Source organism: Excalfactoria chinensis, chromosome 12 (genome assembly GCF_039878825.1).
Source record: "Excalfactoria chinensis isolate bCotChi1 chromosome 12, bCotChi1.hap2, whole genome shotgun sequence".
NCBI classification, from domain to species: Eukaryota; Metazoa; Chordata; class Aves; order Galliformes; family Phasianidae; genus Excalfactoria; species Excalfactoria chinensis.
Window position 1 is genome coordinate 15,728,318 of NC_092836.1, and position 21,734 is coordinate 15,750,051.

Genomic DNA, 21,734 nt, shown 5'->3' on the forward strand with positions numbered 1-21,734 from the left:
AGCCTTTCGCTCCAACTCCCTACGTGGGTCTAAGCCACAGTTCTAAACACAAAGTCAGTGAATTAAAGAATACTTCTGCAGCAGATCGAGTGTTGAACGAATACTGCTGCTTCCATTCAGTTTCACCCAGCACACACAGCAAACCACACAGCCTTGCTGAGGCGCAGGGCTAAGCAAGCTTTACCGGTACCAAGCGAGCTCAAATAAGGGTGAATATGCAGAGCTTCAATATGCAGAGCTTCACCCTGCTAAAGGTGCGGTATCTGCAATGACTAGTAAGAGCCATGGGAAGCTTTGAGAGCAAAAGGAAAAGGAGAGAAATCACAAAACAGAGACCAGACAAGAATGAAAAACAAGTCCAAAGCACTTTGAGCAAGTCTTTATTATTCTACTTCGCTAACTAGAAAGCAGATAGACAAATCCCCCACCCCCTTCTGTCAGAACATCGGGCCGTGATGAAACCCGGCTCCCAGATGAACACGTGCTTTGAAAAAGGTAAAAAATACTTCTGTGATCTGTGCCCTGCAGCCAAACTTGAATGACCCTGAGAAAAGTCTGTGCAGACAAGTCGGTGGAGATTGATGTGCAGCTCCTTGCTTCCGTCTTAATCCCCTTTGTGTTATTGCTTGCCAATGGAGTTTGGTTTCCTGTTGTTTTTGTTTTCAAAACAAAGTGTTAATCTTGACTGAAATCCACCACGAATTGCTACAGCGTCGCTTTTTATTACAAATACCAGAATCGCCTCAGAAAATAGAAATGTGTAAAACAATCAGCCGTCTGTACAGTGCATTTACAGTACATGGTCCAGAGAACCGCTTCACGCGTCAGCCCTTGGCCACACCGGATTGGCAGTACGATTAGAACCTGGATGGTACAGGGTGAGCCATTACTACTCATTAAAAAACACACCAATCAAGACCTCAGTTACAATGGAGTTTATCACAGAACTGGGATACGTACAATAGCTGTACAAGGAACAGCAGCTTCTAACTAGAAACAGTCATCATGTTGTAACTCTCGGACGGGCTGGACCGGCCAGTTCTCCACTTCTTACAGCTGCTCTCCAGGGGTTTACTCGCCTTGGCCCCGGGCTGCGGGTTCTCATAGAGGACGCAGATAGAGCCGTCCTCTCCTATCCGATACGACACCTCGAAAGGGTCGACCCACAGAGTCAATTCGTTGGGCAAGAGCTGGAAGAGTCTCTCGTGGCTCAGTCCGATCATCGCCGCCGCTTTGCCTATCAGCGGGTCTATCTGGTGGTTGATCCTAATGCACCGATACCCGGAGCCTTTGGTGGGCGCCGTGGGGAACCAGTGGTGCCTGTAGTGTTCTAAGGGAGGGAACAAAGAGCAGCGTTAGCGCCCGCCGCTGCGCTGCCGACACCGACCGGGCCGGGCCCCCGCTCACCGCGCAGCGCCTCCTGCAGGCACTCCCGGAAGCACCGCAGCTGCTCGTCACCGATACCGCCCGCGGCCCGCAGGAGGCGGGTGACGAACGCCGCGGCCGTAGAGATCTCGGTTCTCATGGCCGCTCGGCTGCCGCTCGTCGCTGTACCGGCCCCGGCCCCGCCGATAGCGCCTCCGCACCGCTCCGCCCGGCCCGCCGCTCCGGCCAATGGCGGCGTCGCGCAGCAACACGTCACAATGACGCGTCCCGCCCCGCGTCCCCCCTGCGACGGCCGAACCGGATTCCCATTGGCCGCGGCGGGCGAGGGGCGGGGCTTACGGGAAGCCGCGCGCGGCCATTGGGCGGCGGCGGGGACGGGCCGTGTTTGTTTTGCTGGGGAGCAGCGCGGAGCGGCCGCGTTGGAGGAGCTGCAGCACGGGACGGTGCGGCCGGTAAACGGGAGCTGCAGCCACTGTGTAACTGACCGAGGGACTGTGACACACCGCGAGGCGCAGATTGGTGCTTCACCGCCTTTTCCCACGCTTCCTTTTCCTGCCGCTCACAACGCGCAGTTTGCGTTTCAGTGACTCGGCGTTAGAAAACGAGCGAGCGAAGCTACGTGTGCTGTTCCTGTGCAGAGCAGCCAGCCGGCAACCGCTGCGGCTGTACTGGGAGCCAGAAACAATCCCTTCGGCGGGCTCAGAGGCTGCAGCGGGGCTGCCTGGCTGTGCTTCCTGTGTTCAGTGCTCCGTTACGATAGATGAGAGCTGAGAGACTGGACCGAGCGGCAGGAACGACTCAGTCCTTCCGTACTCGGACATTCTCGCATTCTCGCACAGGACACACGCCGCAGCTCGTCCCAGCGGGCCACGGCGCAGAATGACGTCATCTACGTCAGCGTGACGTCACTGCTCCCCCAGCCGACAGGAGCGCTCCCACCGCCCTCGGCCTCCGCTCTCTCTCCGGCCCGTCCAATCAGCGAGCTGCTCACAGCGCGTGACGCAGCGACCAATGGCGGCGGCGCTTGCAGCCGGCGGAGTCGCGCAGGCGCCGGTGTTGACCCTCGGGGGCCGCCTTAGGCGCGGCCGCCCATTGGCCGGGGAGGAGGAGCCGCTCGCCGCCGATTGGCCGCGGTTCGGCGCGCGGGCTTCCGGCCGACGGGGCCGCGGAGCGTGGCGGGGCCGGGCGGCTCTCGGCAATGTCCGCGCAGCCGCCGCTCGGGCCGCGGAAGCGGAGCGGTCCCGCGCTGTGCGGGCCGGGCTGGCCGCGGGGTCCCGGTCCGGCCGCCGCGCTGGGGAACGGCCTGCCGCCCAGCAAACGCCCCAAGGGGCCGGCGGGGATCGGAGCGGCGGCGGCAGCAGATCCTTTCGGGGACAACGATGAGTTCACGGCGGACGATCTGGAGGAGATCGACACGATCGCTTCGCAGGCGCTGTCTCAGGATGTCGCCGGACGGGACCCGCCGAGCGCGTGGGGCGGCAACGCGGAGCACGGAGGTCAGCGCCGGGCTGGGGGGAGCGGCGCGACTATCGCGATAGCCAGGAGAGCGGCGCCGCCAACCGCAGCTCTCTCCCCGTTCTCTTCCCGCAGCGGGCGGCGGTGCGGGCAGCGCTCGGCTGCGAGCGGCGTTCCAGCTGCAGGTGCTGCAGGCACAGCACGAGGACACCCGGCGGAAGGTCAGCGCCGAACCGCTCCGCCGTGCAGCTCGGCGGGAGGAATCCGGCCGTCACTCGGAGCGCGGCGCTGGGAAAGAGTCTTACTGGAAACGGCTCCGGGGCGCGATAAGGGAGCGCTGCTTGGGGCATCTCCCATAAGGAATGCGGAGCTGTCGGCTTTCTCCTGTCAGACCCGCTCCCCTCTGTCCCCTGCGGTGGCCGGAGCAGCCCTGAGTCACCTTATGGCTTGAAAAAAGTGCATTTAAGGGGATGGTTTAATGAGTGGAAAGGCACCACTTAGACCACACTGTCATAGAACCTTAAAGGCCGTCTGGTCCAACCCCCTGCAGTGCACAGGGACATCCACAGCTCTATCTATCATACCTATAATCATATAATATATAATATAATCATATCTATCTATGATTCTATCGGTGCTCAGAGCCCCCCAGCCTCAGCTGGGTGTCTGCAGGGATGGGGCTCCACCACCTCTCTGGGCCTCACCACCATCACTGTAATAACTCCTTTATGTCCGTTCTAAACCTCCCCTCCTGTCATTGGAAACCATCTCCCTGAAAGAAAGGGATGGCAGCAGTGCGGAAAAGCCCACAGACACCAAAACACTGTAATTCTATTAGAGAATGTCACAGAGCCTGATTTAATCAGAAAAAGAAATAGAAGCCACGCTGCAGGATATCTAAACTGAGCTGTAGCGACACACTCCATCTTTGACCATGTAGAGAGCGATACAGATACTTTAGGCTGAATGCGCTGCTTAATGCAATTCATCTCTTTGCAGCTGAAAGAAATGCAGGATGAAATTCTTACTAAAAACGGAGAAATCAAAGTTCTGCGTGACTCCATGCAGCAGATGGAGCATGAGATGGAGGAGCAGAAGAGGTCGTTCGTGCTGTTGGAGCAGCAGCAATCTCAGGCCCTCAGTGAAAAAGAGAGAGAGTTCTCCAAAAAGGTTTGTAGCTCAGTCAGACATGCAGAAAGAAGCTTCAGAGCGTGCTTTTATTTTGCTATGCAGAAGAAAGCCCTTACAAGAACGTGAATGGGCTCTTCCTGCCACAACAAGAGCGAAGCTATGATGGCAGGTTTTTGTTTGCTTGTTTACTTTAGCGATCCCTAGAACCTTGCAATTGGAATGTATTGTAAAGTGGAAGATGAGACAGAACTGTGTAACTCTGATCAGATTGCTGTTCCTGTTGCAGTCATCTTTGCCAGGGCCCTGAAGAGGACAGTGGCTGCTTTTGTGCTGTTAATGGCCTCGCTGTGCTCATGCTCTTGTGGCACTTGGTCTCTCTTGCCAAGTCATTGCTTCTTGCCTGACCCCGGGCACTCGGTTCTATGATAGTATTAATTGGATTAGCATAAAAAATGGAGAACTTGTGCAGAGATCACAGTAAGTAGCCTGCAACCCTGAAATCATACAGAACTTTGCTTTGCAGTTGGAGCAGCACTCGCAGATTCTGTAACAGTAAAACGATCTCCTTAATTCTTGCAGTTACTGTCACTGCAGTCGGAGTTGCAGTTCAAAGATGCAGAAATGAATGAATTAAGAACGCGACTTCAGAACTGTGAAAGAAATAAGCACGTCACTCAGACGGTTGTGCCACAAAGGTGTGTATGGGGGCTTTGGAAAATAACCTGTGTTCCTCTTTATGCACGTTTGAATTAGGACAGACCTTTCCTTTCTCTGTGTAACTCTTAGGTCTGTTTCCTTGAGAAAATACAACTAAAACTATTCTGTTGACTTAAACAGATCCTTCTGGGACAGAAGTGCAGAGGGCGTAGAGTGAAGTACCTCTTAATCATCAGTACCAAGAAAGCTATTCAATAGATCTGTGTTATTTAATAGAATGCTCCCAAAAAAGATATCGGTTCATTGGAGCTGGAGGGATATTTGTTGGTATCTTGTTGTTTTCGGTTTTATTTCGTAGCCCTAAAAAGAATGTTGCAATCCAGATGAAATCAGAAGGTTGTCCTCCGCAGCCTGGAAAAAGGTCTTTTCCTACCAAAGAGTCTTTCAGTGCTGAAACTGCTGCCAGACCCTCTTCTTCTTCTTCAGGAAACTGGTTTGCACAGACAGTTTCCAGCAAGGAAGGTAAACATGTACACGGATTGCAGTGTTTTTAGCTGCTTGTGAATATTCTGCCTTAGGTTCAGATTTTGGCTCTGTGTGACCCAGCAGTTCCAGTAAGGTCAGGGCAGGAACAAGGGTGGTTCTTTGGGTATGACATTGCTTACATTCCATACAGCTCCACCTCAGCTTTGCAGTGAGGTGAATGCCAGGGGAGCGGGGTGGAGGTGTCTGCTGGCTTCTGTGAGAAGCTTGCATTTATTCTGAGATGAGCTGCAGGATCCAAACTGTTAAGCTGTGTTTCTCACTCAAGAAGGAACAGGAAATAATTTGCTTATTTCTTGAATAGGTCTATCGGTCAGCTCATGGGTTTTTTATACTCCTGAGGTTTGGGTTTTGGTAACCGTTCTCTGTTTTTGGTGTTTCATTTGAAATGGTGCATGTTCAGCCATGTTAAAGCGAGCAGCTGCAGGGCTTCACTCATTTCCTCCTTTCTGTGTTGAACGGTAAATCTCATACAAATGTATCTTCAAATTCATTGAGTAAAGTTTAGGAAACGTGTGTATACATTTACTTGAAGATTACTGCAATATGAAACAAAAACTGCTTGTTATAGCAGCCAATTACGGTGTTGAGACAGTGGCACTTTGCCAGTGGGAAAGAATGGAAGAAATTGGGAGGTGTCCCTGCCTATAGCAGAGGGTTGGAACTAGATGATCTTAAAGGTCCCTTCCAACCCAAACTGGTCTATGATTCTATGATGGAACATCTGAGATGTCTCTGTCAGCTGCAGTATTCAAGCAGAAACGGTCTGGGCTGTGTGTAACAGCAGCATTAGAAGAGTTCCTGTAGTTACTTCTTCAACTCAGTGGTGTTTATCGCTGCATCTGTGTTCGTACTGCACAACAGCTATAGCTAATTGAAGCTGCGTAGATGACAGGTGCAGATGTATAAGCAATTATTTCTCGTATTTGAAATCTATTTTCTGTTTATTTTAGACAGTAAGGTGCCCCATCCTGAGTTCTTACCCATGAAGCAAGAAGCAATGGGAAAAAATGGTTCCTGCAATTCTGTACGCCAACGAAACATTCAAGGTAACGTATTTCTGGTAATACAGAAATAATAAGCGTAAAGAACTAGGTGAGGAGCAATTCAGATGCCATTAGTAAGTGCTGTCATGCTGAGGAGCACTATGTGAAGTATCACCACGTGGGTTTGTGGCTGGGGAGATGGTTACTCTAAGCTTTGGTTTTTGCACTGAAACATTTCAGATTCCATGATTGTGTATCCCTGCAGCATTGGGATATTGTTACTCTGTTTAAGAAGAACATTGTTTGACTGGATTTTGTTTTCCAGAAGGGTATGGACCAGGATGTAGATCGAGAGGCATCTTTCTACCAGGCTCGGCTGTATTAAGATACAGCGCTGTCTGTTGTGAGGAGAGCAGGGAAAATGTACATTTATTGTTTCCGAAAGTGAAAAGGGCACATCAGCACTTAAAGTGTTGAACACTTTTATTTCCAGTTCAGAATTGCATCACATGATTTTAATGTCCAGACTGGAACGTGGAGGTCAAGGCACCAGGATGACTGCGTTGTAATAATCACTTGGATTGAGATGTTTTGCTTATAGAGGGACAGTAGTTGAAATCTCTCTAAATATACCTCAATTCACATTTAAATTGTGTTCTATGAGGTTTTACAAAGCGATGCATTTCAGACATTATTTTCTTCCTATATTCTGTCTCGTAAGAAAAAGGAAAATTGATGATGGGAAAAAAGGATTTTTGAGGTTGAGAGCACTATTGGTGAGGTGAATCTTTTGAACTACTTTGCTGTCGTTGCAGGGGATGGAAAAGCTGCTCCAAAGACAATCTCTCCAGGTTCTGCCTTACTGAGCGCACTGCTGAAGCAGCCCCTTGTCTCCGGGTCCCTGCTGGGACTTTGCCATCTCCTCAGCAGCAACGCTGAGGCTCTGCCAGGAGCTGTGCTGCAGCCCGACCTTGTGGAGACGTAAGGACTGTGTTGAAATGCATCTGATGCGATCCCATCTGTTCATCGGATCTTTGTTATTTGTTTGATGGCTGTTTTGCAGAGAGTCCCCTACTTTGTATTTAACATTTCCTTAGGCTTGTAGGCTGACTAACAGTTGCTGAATTCAGTAGGATAGATTAGAGAGGAATTAGTTGCTCATGGAACCCAGGTTATACACTGTATTTTATGGGAGGGTGCACACCATGGTAACCTAGAACTATTTTCCTGCACCTGTTGGCTTAGGGGAACTTCTAATAAAGGTTTTTGGTGCAGTCTTATGTGCTCAGCCTGCTTTACTACTTAATAAGACTGTAACCAACAATGCTTGCTGTCACTATATTTCTTGGTTATTATTACAGGAGATAAATGCATTAAAAACTTAATTTAACTACATTTAAAATTAAACCGCGTTTCTCTCTTTAAAGAGTTAGACTTTAACTCAAGAAATACCTTTGCTTTTCTGATGCATTGTTAGTAGTTCCAGTGCTTTGTGGTGCTTATAGCACAGCTCGCAGCTCACTGCCCTTCCATGTTGTGCAAGCAGCGTACCTGCATTCAGCCTCTGCAGATGCACCTTGAGAATAGGCATCCCTGGCCTTACTAATATTTGATTCCGAATATGAATAACTACACTTTCAACTCTATTCTCTCCCTTTTCTTTCACTGAAGTATTTTCCTCCCTTTCTTTGGGTAGGCAGTCCACGCAGATGCCTGGCGCCAGGACAGCCCAGGAAGAAGTTGCTCCTCTTGTGTCCCTGCAGGAAGCTCAGAAACTTGCACTAACAGGACTGAACTTAATCGCTATGGATGAAGAGCCATATGAAGGGAGCCCAGCAGGAAGCGGGAGTGAGGTCTTGTATTTGAAACGCTGCAAGATCCGAGGAGCTGTGCATCTCTTGCCCTTGGTGGAACACCACATCGGTGCATACTGTCAAGCGGTGCAATCGGCAGACAAGTCAGGAAATGCTTCTTGTGGAAACCACTCGGTTGTTTCTTCCAGAAGCAGCACAAGTAAGGTATCGAGGAAGGAGGACTTCAGGTTGTCTCTTGAAGAAACAACAGTTCTGTCACTTGGTATTCTTTATTATTTGGCATTTTATAGCTGGGACGTTGTCCACGTATTGCTGTCTAACGAGGTGGAAAAAAGTTCTGCTGTTGGAGAAGAACAGATTTCCAAGGCGGACAAAAAAGGACCATGTGATAATAAAGAAGATGACAGGACACAAGGAGAGCTGCCTGATGCTCCACAAGATGCTGCTAGTGATGTTCAAGCACAACATTCTTTGTTCAAAAAGCTGCTCCAGGTTTTAGCTTTTTCTGCCACAGTGGGCTCCCAGACGGGCAGGATCCTGCAGCAAAGCCTGAAAGTTCTGGTTAAACTTGCTGAAAACTCAACGATGGACTTGCTAATAAAGTAAGTCAGTAACAGCTTTACAGTGACTTCAGGCTCTTTGTTGTGTAGCAGTTTTCACTGTTTAAAATAATTTGTGCAGGTGGCAGTAGAAGGTGTGATACCTAAGGGAGAATGTCACGTTTCTCAGCTCACCTTTGGGATGCACTGAAGGATCTTACTGCTGCCTTGGCTGCTAATGAATGTGATAATTACCCAGTAAGATCTGCTTATCATGCACTTACATGAAGCAGATGCTGCTGGCTCCTTGCATGGCTGTCATTTTGAAGTGAGAAAGTTTCTTCAGTCACGTGGTTGATTGGTTTTATTTATTTGAATTGCTGGGAGCTGCATAAGGAATGAAAGCACGAGGCTTCCTGGTGTACTTATTTATTCTATTTCTACTCTATGTTATAATGCTTATAATTCTCATATTCTATTTATGAGTACATGAAATATAGCGTTTGTTTATTCTTGTGGATGAAATGCCACTCCTGAAAGTGTGATCTTTGCTCACTAGCAATCTAATGCATGGGACCAATGTATGAACTGTGCGGGCTGCCTGCAAAACATAACAGTGTGTATTGTTCAGCATACTTTATTTCTGGTGTGTAAGTGGAGCTCGTGTTTTGAATGGCTTGAAAAGGTGTGTGTTATGGAGCAGTGAATTACTTTCAGTCTCTTCCCATTTCTAACTGGGATTTCTCTTTGGAAGTTTTCAGCACCTCCTGAGCCACCAGGTGCTGCTCCGCTGCCTGTGCCCGGGGATCCCTCTGCACGCCGTTCTTCTGACTGTGAAGCTGCTGTCTATACTTGCTCAACACCACCTGCTGCTTTCTCAGCTTTGTTCCCATTCAGGTACAAAATTGCTTCACACAGAACTGTTATCAGTTGAGCGTTAGCCCGACTAAAAGTCATACAAACAGGCCTTGCTCCAAAGCCTTAACCCCCACAGCCAGCCTGCTGCAATGCCTGTAAGCTTGTCCTTGTGCTGAGTTTCATTGCTGTTTGAAGAGCACTTCCTCTGGTGTGATCTGTGTACGCTCAGTGCTTATGGTTTTTACTTTCCACACAAATATCTGATGTATTAAAAGCTGATGAGGAAAAAAGGAGTTTTGGAGAGTTGAAAGATGAAAAAATATCGCCATCAATTGGCTAGATGTGAAAAGAACCGAGTTCACTCTTTTCCAGATACCTGCCTTCTTCTTGCACTGTACACATACATCACATCTAGACCGGATAAATCGGCCTCTGAGGTGTGTTGGCTGCAGCTGGAGCAAGAGGTAACGCTCTCAGGTCCCACTGTTTATCCTGTTAAAGGTGTGGGAGGAGCAGGGCAGTGCCTGAAGCATCCACAAAGTTCTGCTGTAACAGAAACTGGAAGTTAGAGCTTTCAGTATGGAATTACATTGGTTTCTATGAATCACTGTTTGAAATTGAATCAGTAACTATTCTTCAAGATAACACCAGTCGTAGGAGTCAGAGTGAAGTCACTGAAAAAGCACAAAGGCTCCTAGAATGGCCGCAAATGAATTCCAAGACTGCAAATGTTGTTTTGCTTTTAGGCTGGTGGAAAGCAAGACCTGTGTACTATTTTAATCCTGTCATTCAGAGCTGTATCTTTTGAGTTACTGCACATGAAAGGTAGCAACTGAAGGTTTCTACTCTCTGCCTTTAGTGAAGTGCTGGCAGGCAGTTGAGTTTTACAGCAAAAACTACACTCACTAGTTTTGGTGGGATAAAAAAGATCAATCTTAAGTAAAGACACAAAACTTAGAAACGAGTGATGAAATGTCTTTGACTTCCCTTTATTTGCAGCTTAATAGTTTGATAGTTCTGCAGAAGCCTGGTGCTCATTGTAATGCATCTGCATGTCTTTGTTACAGGCAGTCAGGCTCCTGACCCGGTGTGTGCGGTGCTCCAGCCCAACAGTTTTGCCCCCTGCTGCACATTGCCAGTGTAATCTGGAGGTACGTCGCTGTAGCTACTGAATTTCTTCTGATGAAAGTCTAAAGGTACCCCTAACAATGCTGGAGTAGCCTCTAACCCATCAGCTCCTGTACTTCAAAGTCTGCCTTCTGTAAAGCTTGCTTTTGCTTTCTAGCATCTGATATCTGAAAAGAGTGACTAATGCAGTTCGTAATGCGATGCATTTCCCGCTGTTGTGATTTTAGTTTGGTACTCAGTCTCTTTTTTTTTCCCCTGGCAGGTTGTTAAGGCACTAATAATAATGTTGCACAGACAGTGGACGAAGATTAGAAGACCTGAGAGCAGCTTGTGTGCACATAAGGAGCAAGTCATTCAGTTCTTAAGGGACGCTGTTTTACTCTTACACAGCCTATCTCAGAAAGACAAACTGTTTCATGAGCACTGTTTGGAAGTGCTCCATCAGTATGACCAAGCTATGCCCGGCATAAGAGCCATCCTCAGAAAAACCAAAAAACTGAGCCCTTGTGAAGGTAAATCGAGTCACGTTGCAGCGTTGTGTTGTGGTTTTGGTTTTGTTCCTCCCTATTGTATAAATAAAATACCACTTCTGTCCCATTCTCATTTAACTGTAGGGTCATTAAGGTTGGAAAAGACCTTTGGGGTGATTTAAGTCCAGCCATCCTCCTACCACCACTGCTGTCCACGTCCCTCAGTGTCACATCCCCACGGTCCCTAAGCAGCCTGTTCCTAATAACTAATAGTTAATAGTCCTAATAACTAATCCTAACAACTACTGTGTACCAACCATGGATGTTTTGTTGATTTGACCTAAGAAGTTACTCCACAGTCGTAGCATTTCTCAAACTTCATTACACAGAACCACTAGTTTTCTCTCTTCTTTCCATAGAAATACATCCCTACTGTCTGTTCAAACTAAATCCTGTGCCCCAGCTCCTTGAAGAACAACAATCTGTGCTGTATGTTGCCACGTGTAACATTCCAAGTTTCCCACTAACATTGCACTTTCCCCTAAAATCTTCATCTTCCTTCTTCTGTCCGTCCACGTCTTCCACTATTCCGAAGGCCCCTTTAGCTCATGTAACATCAGAGTTTTCCCTTTGCTTTGCACACTTTCTGTGTCTGTTTCCTACAGAGCTTATCTGGTGCTTTTGCTTCTTCTGCCTGTACCTTGACGCCTCCTGGTGCCCACTATGCAACCTATTGTGTAGCGCAGTGTCAGAGATAGCTTTCTCCTTGCTTTTTGCATTTGCTGTAGCATAACTGCAGGCAGCGTGTTTTAAAGTAAATCAGATCCCAGCTACTAATTCTACCAAGTACAAAAACCATCTCTGAAATGTGATTGTTGTTTGTTGTTGTTGCAGAGCTGATTCTGGATGAATTGTATCCTCCTGAGCCAGAAGCAGAAGATCAGGACTCCAGTTAGCCAACGTGTGGCAGGGATCTCTGCCCATACTTCACTCATTGTAATCACTGCCGGAGTTTATCTGATCTAAATCAGCACTTCTCCATAGTGATAACTCAAAAGGTTGCTCCAATGCAGCACAACTAAAACACAATTCTCTGTTGCAATTATTCTACCTAAGTGCTGTCCTAATGTAGCCGAAAACCAGGAAATGGTGATGTGAGGGAGAAAAAATGATACTGCCACGTACTGTTTTGCTGTGCAAAACCACTGAAAGGATGAACTTAAGAATGGTTCTGTTTATGAGCATCAACCTTCATGAAGCTGCTGTGAATGGAATGGAGACCTTACTGTGCGTTCCCCCTTTACTGTGACTACAGCTGCATTTGTGCTGAATTTATGATGCTGAATGTCCTGAGACGTTTGGGGTCACTGAGTTCCTATGCAAGTCTTGTGACAATATTTGTTGTTTCTTTTGTAGCTGTATCGCTTTCGTGCTCGAGATCCGTAACTTCTATGTTGATATTAGTAAACTGTTTACTGTGACTTTTTAAGAAATAACGGCAGGAATAATTTAACTGTCGGCAGTTCCGTACTGAGCGAAACATTCATAAAGGGCCTGGGCTCATCAGCTGGGTTCACTCCTTATTTCAGTTTAGCAGCACTGCTAAGACGCTGCACCCAGAGCTGCTGGAACTTAGAGAAGAAGCGGGTGCTGTGTGCGGAGGGAACGTCTTACTGAGCAAAAGAGGTTTAAATCTCTGCAGAATGACTTGTTTTCTGAGCTGTGGTATCCAGGTCTGTGCTGCAGTAGAACTGAATGAGCAGCTGATTTCTAGGATGTGGCACAAATAATTGGAGGAGTTACTGTTGCTGTGTCCTTTCAGTGTGTTACCAGCTGTCACAGTGGGCTGCTTAGACCCTAAATCCAGAAGTGTTTAAGTGCTACTAAAAGAAGCCCGTCGGTTTGTGGTGCAGCTATGGGGCACACCAAAAGGAGGAACTTACCCTTCTTTAGACCAACAGTGACCTTATATAGCGTTAATAGGGAAGTGAGAAATCAAATACATAGCTGGTAGACTGAAAAACTTCAATCCCAGCTCTCGGTCACTTTGTTTTTATGTAGTACGTGCTTCCTTACGAGAAGGGAAATGTGTGTCACTTTTTTAGTGGATGTGAAGGAAATTACTGCTTTGTATTCCTAGACTTTGCAGTTAACAGGCTTTGTATTAGAGCTGGGTAAATTGTGATGGCATCGATGCCTTCAGCAAGGGAAGAGGGACTCTTAGCAAGATACGCTGCAAGTAGGGCAGAAAGAACACTGTTAGCTCTAATCTAAGAATGTACCTTAGTATTAAGGTGATGAAGCAATAGTGCAGTCTATAAATTCCTGTTTTTATCTGCTGTGTAACTAGCAGATGAAGCTAGCACTATACTTTCTCCTATGCTTTCCTCTTCAGGATGTGGGAAGCATATGAGGACTGTGGGGCCAGAACAAGCCACAGAGCACCACACAACTCAGTGCCCCTGACGGGCTGGAGGAGTGGTGGCAGGAGAGCTGGAGTGAGGGCGTGACTCCAAGCACTGCAATGGAACTCTGGTCCCAGTTCCATTCACCTTCCTTTCCCTCAGGTACTCTCTGGGTAGGGCTGGATGTGGCCCAGAATTTCTTTGGCACCAAGAAGTCGGCCCTGCCCAAATCTTACAAGACGTGGAGCAGAGACTGAGCTTTAGAAAAGATCCAGGCAAAGCTTTCCTCACCCATGCAGCCCCTGTGGTGAGGGGAGCACGCAGGCTGTGCAGCACCAGACACACACCGCCTCCTGCAGCATCCAGGACAGACCAGGCTCCAAGGACAGGAATGGAGAGCAGCAGTGCTGCAGTGGGAGGTGGGCCCTTGGAAAGCTGGGAAGCATCCAGTCCTCCAGTCTTAACCCAAAAAGGCCATGGCGTGCCCTGGTGTGCCTGGGCAGGGAGCCCTGCTCTGCATGCTGAACATGCTCTTGGCAGGACCTTTGCTTTTGAAGAGGACTTTCCCAGAAACAGCTGTGCAGGAATAACAATCCAACGCCTCCCTCTGGCCAAAGCTGATTTGCTTCCTCCTCCTGCAGTGCAGCACAGGGACAGAGCTTCGCCAGGCAGGGGTTGCTGGGTGCCTGAGGAAGCCTGTCTGTGAGATGCAGTGTCCGGCACTCAGCACACTGGGAAATGCAAACAGAGCTGTCCCACTGAGATGTGATCATCCCACCACCCTGGAGCGCAGTTGGTTTATAATTGCTCTCTGCTCTTCTCAGCACCTCATTTCTACAAATAGAATTTGAGTGTGCAGAGGTAGGATGGACTTAAAGCGCTTATGTTAAAATGAGCTGTTGGGAGTTAAGGGATCTCAACCTCAGAGTAACGCAACTCGGATTGCTCTCATCAGCCGCTCCCTGAAGAAATCACAGCGTAGCAGTTCTCCTTTCAGGGATGGATGAGACAAACAACATCTGGTTTGCATCTTGACAGGACTCAAAACGCATTTGTGAGAAAGCAAGCTTTGATATGTGAGGATGGCAAACAAAGCACTGCGTGCAGCGTCTGCCCCAAACTGCAACCTCTCACTAATTAAAAAACCTAGAGGAGGCTCAAGGGAGACCTCATTGCTCTCTACAGTTCCCTGAAAGGAGGCTGTAGCCAGGTGGGGGTCGGCCTCTTCTCCCAGCGAACAGCGATGGGACCAGAGGGAACAGCCTCACGTTGCAGCAGGGGAGGTCCCCGTTGGATGTCAGGAAGAACATCTGTGCTGAAAGAGCGGTCGGGCACCGGCACAGCTGCCCGGGGAGCTGGGGGAGTCAGCGCCCATGGAGGTGCTCCAGAACGTGGGGATGTGGCCCTGAGGGACGTGGGCAGCTGGGGGGTGGTCGGTGGGACTCGGTGATCGTAGAGGTCTTTGCCAACCAGAGAGATGCTGTGATTCTGTGAGTGGTTTATTGCAATGAGTGGTACAACTATCAGCGGGCAACAGCCCACAGGCAGAGCCTGGAGAACATCACGGCAAGACGTAAACGCTCGACTGGGACACTGCTGGAGCCACAGGCCCCGTAGCGTTCAGGTGGGGCCAGGAGGGTGGATGTGCCGCCCGGTGCCTTCGGCAGCACCAACACGCCGGGTTCCAGCAGGGCTGCGTCCGGCACCGGGCCCCTCACTGTGCGCTGGCTGCAAGAGCCGCCTCCCCCCTGCAGCCCCTCCATCTCCAGCTGCAGCACCATTCCCTCATGGCCAAGGGCATCTAGACGTGGTGCCTGTCACACCCACACCAGCCCGGAGTGACCTTGGTGCTGCTGCACACCGAGGGGCAGGAAGACCCCAACGAGGTGCGTGCAGCAGAGGGGGGTCCCAGACACCCCATAAAAGCAGAGTCCCCAGTAACCAGATCTGTGTGCAGGACGACGACCACAGCGATGCCTGGAAAGGCAGAGAAGAACCAAAGTGACAGTGGCATAAGGGAATGAAGTTTTATTGAGATGGGTTTGGATGACATTGGATAGGATTAGGGATGGGGTTTAGGGTTAGAGGTTGGGACGGAGCTGGTAGATGGCTGCTCCCCCGGCTTCAGCAGGGCCGGCCGGTGATGTGCTGGGCCCGACGTGGTACCCGGGAGTAGCTCCGCCCCTGGGCTGGCCCTCGCCGCCTGGACCGGCTGGTGCGGCGTCTTCGGGGCTGGCTGTCGGTGTCCGCAGCCCGGCGATGGAGAGGCGAGCGGCTTCGGGTGCGGGCCCGCCTCGGATGTCCGGATGGGCTTCTATGGGCCGTTGGGGAAGCCCTGGAGGACCCCGGTGCTGCCGGTGTTCGGGAGCTGCGGGTGCAGCTCTGAGCACCTGGGGTTGCTGTCGGCCGGCTCCCTCGGTGTCTCTGGGGCCGGCTCGGAGATGCTGGGGCCCGGCGCCGCAACGGAGAGCGGCTTCTTGTCCGGGCCCGCTGTCCCTGCCTGCACCTCAGGTTGTAAACAAGTGCAGGGCAGCGCCTCGAGGACCGAGATGTCCCCTGGCTCATAGAGTCTGTGCTGCTCTCGGCCATCACAGCAGCACTGTGGGTTCTCCCACGTCGTCCCTGGGACTCACTAATGATGTTTTGATCCCGGCGCTGACGTGCAGGGATTCTCCTGCGGTCCGTGCTGCTCTGGATGGACGTGCTGCTCTGGATGCTGCTCTCAGGCACACAGGAACCGTGATCTGGCCCCGATGGTGCCTGGATGGAGGAGCTGGAGCTGCTGCTCTCTGGTGGCACACAGCTCTGGGATGGCTGCAGTCCCTGCTGGCTGGTGGTGCTGAGGCCAGCAAGACCTGAGCTGGTGCTGGAGGCTGTAAGGGGAGGCAGGAAGGTGAGCAGGATGGAATTCCAGCCATGGGGTGGAACTGGCTCCCGTTTGTCCCGGGCTGGAGGGATTTGAGCAAGGCCGCTCTGAGCAGCCGCTGCCAGGCCTGGCCTGGCCCAGCCCAGCAGCACGCAGCTGTTTGCCTCTTACCGGTGCCCTCTCCAGCACAGGCGTTGCACTCCCAGCTGGTTGTGCTGTCGCTCAGGTGGGAACAGAGGCGGTGTGTGCCTCGTGCAGCACAGGAGCTGCAGAGGAGCAGCTCCCAAGGCCTGTGGAAAGCAACGGGTTGTGGCCGTGAGCACAAAGTGCCCTGAGCCAGGGAGTGCCCGGCACAGCTCTGGTGCTCAGTCTGTGCTCCCCCAGCCTGTGGTGAGGCTGCGATGCCACGCAGAGCCCCAGAGGGCAGCTGAGCTCACTCACCCCTCTCCTGACCGCAGTCTGCCCTGGGGGTAAAGGCACTCGCTGGCCATGCAGCGTCGGTGCCATACTGCCACTCCGGAATAGGCGGTGTTTTCCCACCGTATTTGCATTCTCCTAGAGAAGGGAGGGAATGTGATGAGCACTCACTGGCCCAGGACTCAAACTAACCCTCAAATCCATCCATCCCCAGCCACCTTCTCCCTGGTTCCAGCTTCTCACTGACACATAGGCCCACGGTAATGGCTGCCAAGGGCCAGACACCAACCTGTCTGGGATTCGGATCCCCAGAGTCAGCATTTCCTGCAGGAACGTCTGCGTGTCTCTGCAGTTGGGGCAGTGGAAGAGGCGAATCCCAGAGCTCAGGGCCATTCTCTGCAGCAGAAACACAAGCAGTGTGGGTGTGAGCCGGGCCTGGTGCTGCTGAGCGCCTGCGGTGCCGCAGGTCGAGGGGAGGGCTCCTACCTGGACGCAGGCCCGGTGCAACCAGGCGTGCTGGCAGGCTGGGCACACCATGGTGCCGTACGACCTGCTCTCATCTACGGGCTCCAGGCAGATGATGCAGGTGGTGTCCGGCTCCGGTGCCGCCTGCACTGCCTGCTGCGGGCGGTGCTCCCAGCAGAAGGCCCTGGGGGAAGATGGAAGGGATGGGCGAGGTGAGAAGGGCTGCGAGGAGGGCAGAGGAACGGGAAGGAGCCCCAGGCCTTGGCTCTGGCTCTGTCAGGCTGCTGGGAGGTTCACAGCGCGTTCCTCGCTGCTGTGGCTGGTGCTGACAGCAGGGTTGGAGGCCACAGGCCACACCTGGCAGCTCTTACCTGAACTCCCCAAAGTACTGGGTGACACACTGGCCTTCATAGGCACAGGGGAGGTGGAAGGTCCGCTCACAGTCCGGGTCTGCGCAGGTGATGGTGGCCCCCGAACTGCCGCAGACGAAGCAGAGCTGGAAAGAGCAGAGCAGCCCCCATCAGCTGCAGGCTCAGGGCCTACGCAGCGGGCCCCGCACCTCTGGGCAGGGCGCAGGATGCGGGCAGGGCTGGGTGGCACTCTGCAGAGCTGCCTGGTGAACAGGGCTGGTCTGCAAGAGCAGGAATGTCTCCTGGAGCTGGGAGGAGGGGCTGGGATTGCTTTCTTGGGACCAGGCTAAGCTCTCCTGGCACCAAGCTCCCTGTTCCGCTCCAGTGCTCACCTTCTGCTCCGCCTCCCTCACTGTGCGCGTCAGGTCTTCAAAACGAAAACGTGCCTCGTTGTTCTCTTGCACGTTTTGACAAAGACCGCTGGCAAATCGCTGTACAGGAGGAAAGAGCACGGTCTAGTTAGGGCAGAAAGGAGGGAATCACTGGTGGGAGGAAGGTGGCAGGAGCCACCAGGGAACTCACCGCACAAAACTCGTGGTAAGAGAATCTGCGAAAGCTCTGTTTGTTCCCAAGGATGCCCGAGTCCTCATCCTCTAGGCCACAGAGCACGCATGCTGGAGAGGAGAGAGTAACAGCCGTGAGCGCCTTGCGGGGCCAGGTGCCCCCTGGGCTGTCCCAGGGGCTGCTCTGTGCCGGCTGTGCCAGCTGAGGGGCAGGGCCGCAGGCCGCGCATGCAGGGATACTTGGCTCTCACCTGGCTCTTCCGAGCCGACAGCCTCCTGTATGGAGCGAAACCAAGAGCAGAGAGTCTGTCCCATCGCTGATGGTCCTCGTCCTCTGCGTGCAAACCTATGGGAGAAGAGGGATGAGGTTGAGTTGGCAGCTCAGGCCCCCGAGCGCTGGGGAACCGGCCTCCCTCCCTGGGCAGCCTCAGGCAGCCCCTTCCTCCCTGCTCACCTCACCAAGTCGCACTGAGCTCGGACTGAGCCCCGCAGCCTCAGGTCTACTTCGCAGCCCGCGCGTCACAATGGCCGTTCCCTGCCACCCTCTGTGACGCCATCACACCTCACAGGGCTGAGGGCACCCAAGAATGACATCAAATGGAACGGCCATTGTGACGCGCGGGCTGCGGAACAGAGCTGAGGCTGCGGGGCTCAGTCCGAGCTCAGTGCGACTTGGTGAGGTGAGCAGGGAGGAAGGGGCTGCCTGAGGCTGCCCAGGGAGGGAGGCCGGTTCCCCAGCGCTCGGGGGCCTGAGCTGCCAACTCAGCCTCGTCCCTCTTCTCCCATAGGTTTGCACGCAGAGGACGAGGACCATCAGCGATGGGACAGACTCTCTGCTCTTGGTTTCGCTCCGTACAGGAGGCTGTCGGCTCGGAAGAGCCAGGTGAGAGCCAAGTATCCCTGCATGCGCGGCCTGCGGCCCTGCCCCTCAGCTGGCACAGCCGGCACAGAGCAGCCCCTGGGACAGCCCAGGGGGCACCTGGTCCCGCAAGGCGCTCACGGCTGTTACTCTCTCCTCTCCAGCATGCGTGCTCTGTGGCCTAGAGGATGAGGACTCGGGCATCCTTGGGAACAAACAGAGCTTTCGCAGATTCTCTTACCACGAGTTTTGTGCGGTGAGTTCCCTGGTGGCTCCTGCCACCTTCCTCCCACCAGTGATTCCCTCCTTTCTGCCCTAACTAGACCGTGCTCTTTCCTCCTGTACAGCGATTTGCCAGCGGTCTTTGTCAAAACGTGCAAGAGAACAACGAGGCACGTTTTCGTTTTGAAGACCTGACGCGCACAGTGAGGGAGGCGGAGCAGAAGGTGAGCACTGGAGCGGAACAGGGAGCTTGGTGCCAGGAGAGCTTAGCCTGGTCCCAAGAAAGCAATCCCAGCCCCTCCTCCCAGCTCCAGGAGACATTCCTGCTCTTGCAGACCAGCCCTGTTCACCAGGCAGCTCTGCAGAGTGCCACCCAGCCCTGCCCGCATCCTGCGCCCTGCCCAGAGGTGCGGGGCCCGCTGCGTAGGCCCTGAGCCTGCAGCTGATGGGGGCTGCTCTGCTCTTTCCAGCTCTGCTTCGTCTGCGGCAGTTCGGGGGCCACCATCACCTGCGCAGACCCGGACTGTGAGCGGACCTTCCACCTCCCCTGTGCCTATGAAGGCCAGTGTGTCACCCAGTACTTTGGGGAGTTCAGGTAAGAGCTGCCAGGTGTGGCCTGTGGCCTCCAACCCTGCTGTCAGCACCAGCCACAGCAGCGAGGAACGCGCTGTGAACCTCCCAGCAGCCTGACAGAGCCAGAGCCAAGGCCTGGGGCTCCTTCCCGTTCCTCTGCCCTCCTCGCAGCCCTTCTCACCTCGCCCATCCCTTCCATCTTCCCCCAGGGCCTTCTGCTGGGAGCACCGCCCGCAGCAGGCAGTGCAGGCGGCACCGGAGCCGGACACCACCTGCATCATCTGCCTGGAGCCCGTAGATGAGAGCAGGTCGTACGGCACCATGGTGTGCCCAGCCTGCCAGCACGCCTGGTTGCACCGGGCCTGCGTCCAGGTAGGAGCCCTCCCCTCGACCTGCGGCACCGCAGGCGCTCAGCAGCACCAGGCCCGGCTCACACCCACACTGCTTGTGTTTCTGCTGCAGAGAATGGCCCTGAGCTCTGGGATTCGCCTCTTCCACTGCCCCAACTGCAGAGACACGCAGACGTTCCTGCAGGAAATGCTGACTCTGGGGATCCGAATCCCAGACAGGTTGGTGTCTGGCCCTTGGCAGCCATTACCGTGGGCCTATGTGTCAGTGAGAAGCTGGAACCAGGGAGAAGGTGGCTGGGGATGGATGGATTTGAGGGTTAGTTTGAGTCCTGGGCCAGTGAGTGCTCATCACATTCCCTCCCTTCTCTAGGAGAATGCAAATACGGTGGGAAAACACCGCCTATTCCGGAGTGGCAGTATGGCACCGACGCTGCATGGCCAGCGAGTGCCTTTACCCCCAGGGCAGACTGCGGTCAGGAGAGGGGTGAGTGAGCTCAGCTGCCCTCTGGGGCTCTGCGTGGCATCGCAGCCTCACCACAGGCTGGGGGAGCACAGACTGAGCACCAGAGCTGTGCCGGGCACTCCCTGGCTCAGGGCACTTTGTGCTCACGGCCACAACCCGTTGCTTTCCACAGGCCTTGGGAGCTGCTCCTCTGCAGCTCCTGTGCTGCACGAGGCACACACCGCCTCTGTTCCCACCTGAGTATCAGCACAACCAGATGGGAGTGCAACGCCTGTGCTGGAGAGGGCACCGGTAAGAGGCAAACAGCCGCGTGCTGCTGGGCTGGGCCAGGCGAGGCCTGGCAGCGGCTGCTCAGAGCGGCCTTGCTCAAATCCCTCCAGCCCGGGACAAACGGGAGCCAGTTCCACCCCATGGCTGGAATTCCATCCTGCTCACCTTCCTGCCTCCCCTTACAGCCTCCAGCACCAGCTCAGGTCTTGCTGGCCTCAGCACCACCAGCCAGCAGGGACTGCAGCCATCCCAGAGCTGTGTGCCACCAGAGAGCAGCAGCTCCAGCAGCTCCATCCAGGCACCATCGGGGCCAGATCACGGTTCCTGTGTGCCTGAGAGCAGCATCCAGAGCAGCACGTCCATCCAGAGCAGCACAGACCACAGGAGAATCCCTGCACGTCAGCTCCGAGATGAAAACATCTTGAATGAGTCCCAGGGACGACGTGGGAGAACCCACAGTGCTGCTGTGATGGCCGAGAGCAGCACAGACTCTATGAGCCAGGGGACATCTCGGTCCTCGAGGCGCTGCCCTGCACTTGTTTACAACCTGAGGTGCAGGCAGGGACAGCGGGCCCGGACAAGAAGCCGCTCTCCGTTGCGGCGCCGGGCCCCAGCATCTCCGAGCCGGCCCCAGAGACACCGAGGGAGCCGGCCGACAGCAACCCCAGGTGCTCAGAGCTGCACCCGCAGCTCCAGAACACCGGCAGCACCGGGGTCCTCCAGGGCTTCCCCAACGGCCCATAGAAGCCCATCCGGACATCCGAGGCGGGCCCGCACCCGAAGCCGCTCGCCTCTCCATCGCCGGGCTGCGGACACCGACAGCCAGCCCCGAAGACGCCGCACCAGCCGGTCCAGGCGGCGAGGGCCAGCCCAGGGGCGGAGCTACTCCCGGGTACCACGCCGGGCCCAGCACATCACCGGCCGGCCCTGCTGAAGCCGTGGGAGCAGCCATCTACCAGCTCCG

The 21,734-nt window shown here is 53.3% G+C and overlaps 4 protein-coding genes across 5 annotated transcripts; 2 read left to right on the forward strand and 2 right to left on the reverse strand.

Moving 5' to 3' along the window:
- Window positions 1-364: 364 nt before the first annotated feature.
- Window positions 365-1,622, reverse strand: LOC140257788 (protein BTG1-like). 2 transcript variants are annotated; one of them, XM_072347397.1, is made up of 3 exons: window positions 1,408-1,622; window positions 961-1,330; window positions 365-864 (listed from the first exon to the last, which is right to left on the reverse strand). In XM_072347397.1, the coding sequence occupies exons 1-2, from the start codon at window positions 1,523-1,525 to the stop codon at window positions 987-989; spliced, it is 462 nt and encodes a 153-aa protein (XP_072203498.1). In that variant the 5' UTR covers window positions 1,526-1,622; the 3' UTR covers window positions 365-864; window positions 961-986. The 2 variants fall into 2 exon arrangements, with proteins under 2 accessions (XP_072203498.1, XP_072203497.1); XM_072347396.1 differs by having other exon boundaries at window positions 365-1,330.
- An 827-nt stretch (window positions 1,623-2,449) lies between these two features.
- Window positions 2,450-12,533, forward strand: ATRIP (ATR interacting protein). The gene is made up of 13 exons (XM_072347190.1): window positions 2,450-2,882; window positions 2,977-3,062; window positions 3,841-4,011; window positions 4,552-4,667; window positions 4,988-5,151; window positions 6,126-6,221; window positions 6,974-7,139; window positions 7,855-8,574; window positions 9,266-9,408; window positions 9,742-9,833; window positions 10,437-10,520; window positions 10,760-11,009; window positions 11,862-12,533. The coding sequence occupies exons 1-13, from the start codon at window positions 2,585-2,587 to the stop codon at window positions 11,921-11,923; spliced, it is 2,448 nt and encodes an 815-aa protein (XP_072203291.1). The 5' UTR covers window positions 2,450-2,584; the 3' UTR covers window positions 11,924-12,533.
- A 2,963-nt stretch (window positions 12,534-15,496) lies between these two features.
- LOC140257905 (PHD finger protein 7-like) lies at window positions 15,497-18,348 on the reverse strand. Its single transcript, XM_072347625.1, has 9 exons — window positions 18,285-18,348; window positions 18,053-18,144; window positions 17,863-17,961; window positions 17,492-17,616; window positions 17,142-17,304; window positions 16,945-17,051; window positions 16,680-16,790; window positions 16,410-16,528; window positions 15,497-16,245 (listed from the first exon to the last, which is right to left on the reverse strand). The coding sequence occupies exons 1-9, from the start codon at window positions 18,346-18,348 to the stop codon at window positions 15,497-15,499; spliced, it is 1,629 nt and encodes a 542-aa protein (XP_072203726.1).
- Window positions 18,349-18,852: 504 nt separating this feature from the next.
- Window positions 18,853-21,704, forward strand: LOC140257907 (PHD finger protein 7-like). Its single transcript, XM_072347626.1, has 9 exons — window positions 18,853-18,916; window positions 19,057-19,148; window positions 19,240-19,338; window positions 19,585-19,709; window positions 19,897-20,059; window positions 20,150-20,256; window positions 20,411-20,521; window positions 20,673-20,791; window positions 20,956-21,704. Exons 1-9 carry the CDS (start codon window positions 18,853-18,855, stop codon window positions 21,702-21,704), a joined length of 1,629 nt encoding a protein of 542 aa, XP_072203727.1.
- The last annotated feature ends 30 nt before the right edge of the window (window positions 21,705-21,734 follow it).

Bases quoted from the DNA above. Each gene is read 5' to 3' on its own strand.
- LOC140257907 (XM_072347626.1), top strand. From the start codon at position 18,853: ATGGGACAGACTCTCTGCTCTTGGTTTCGCTCCGTACAGGAGGCTGTC. The intron at 19,339-19,584 runs GTGAGCACTGGA...TGCTCTTTCCAG, and splicing joins TGAGGGAGGCGGAGCAGAAG to CTCTGCTTCGTCTGCGGCAG. The intron at 20,257-20,410 runs GTTGGTGTCTGG...CTTCTCTAGGAG, and splicing joins GGGATCCGAATCCCAGACAG to AATGCAAATACGGTGGGAAA.
- LOC140257905 (XM_072347625.1), bottom strand. From the start codon at position 18,348: ATGGGACAGACTCTCTGCTCTTGGTTTCGCTCCATACAGGAGGCTGTC. The intron at 18,145-18,284 runs GTGAGAGCCAAG...TCTCCTCTCCAG, and splicing joins TGTCGGCTCGGAAGAGCCAG to CATGCGTGCTCTGTGGCCTA. The intron at 17,305-17,491 runs GTAAGAGCTGCC...ATCTTCCCCCAG, and splicing joins CAGTACTTTGGGGAGTTCAG to GGCCTTCTGCTGGGAGCACC.
- LOC140257788 (XM_072347397.1), bottom strand. From the start codon at position 1,525: ATGAGAACCGAGATCTCTACGGCCGCGGCGTTCGTCACCCGCCTCCTG. The intron at 1,331-1,407 runs GTGAGCGGGGGC...TCCCTCCCTTAG, and splicing joins CCTGCAGGAGGCGCTGCGCG to AACACTACAGGCACCACTGG.
- ATRIP (XM_072347190.1), top strand. From the start codon at position 2,585: ATGTCCGCGCAGCCGCCGCTCGGGCCGCGGAAGCGGAGCGGTCCCGCG. The intron at 9,409-9,741 runs GTACAAAATTGC...ACTCTTTTCCAG, and splicing joins TCAGCTTTGTTCCCATTCAG to ATACCTGCCTTCTTCTTGCA. The intron at 11,010-11,861 runs GTAAATCGAGTC...TTGTTGTTGCAG, and splicing joins AAAACTGAGCCCTTGTGAAG to AGCTGATTCTGGATGAATTG.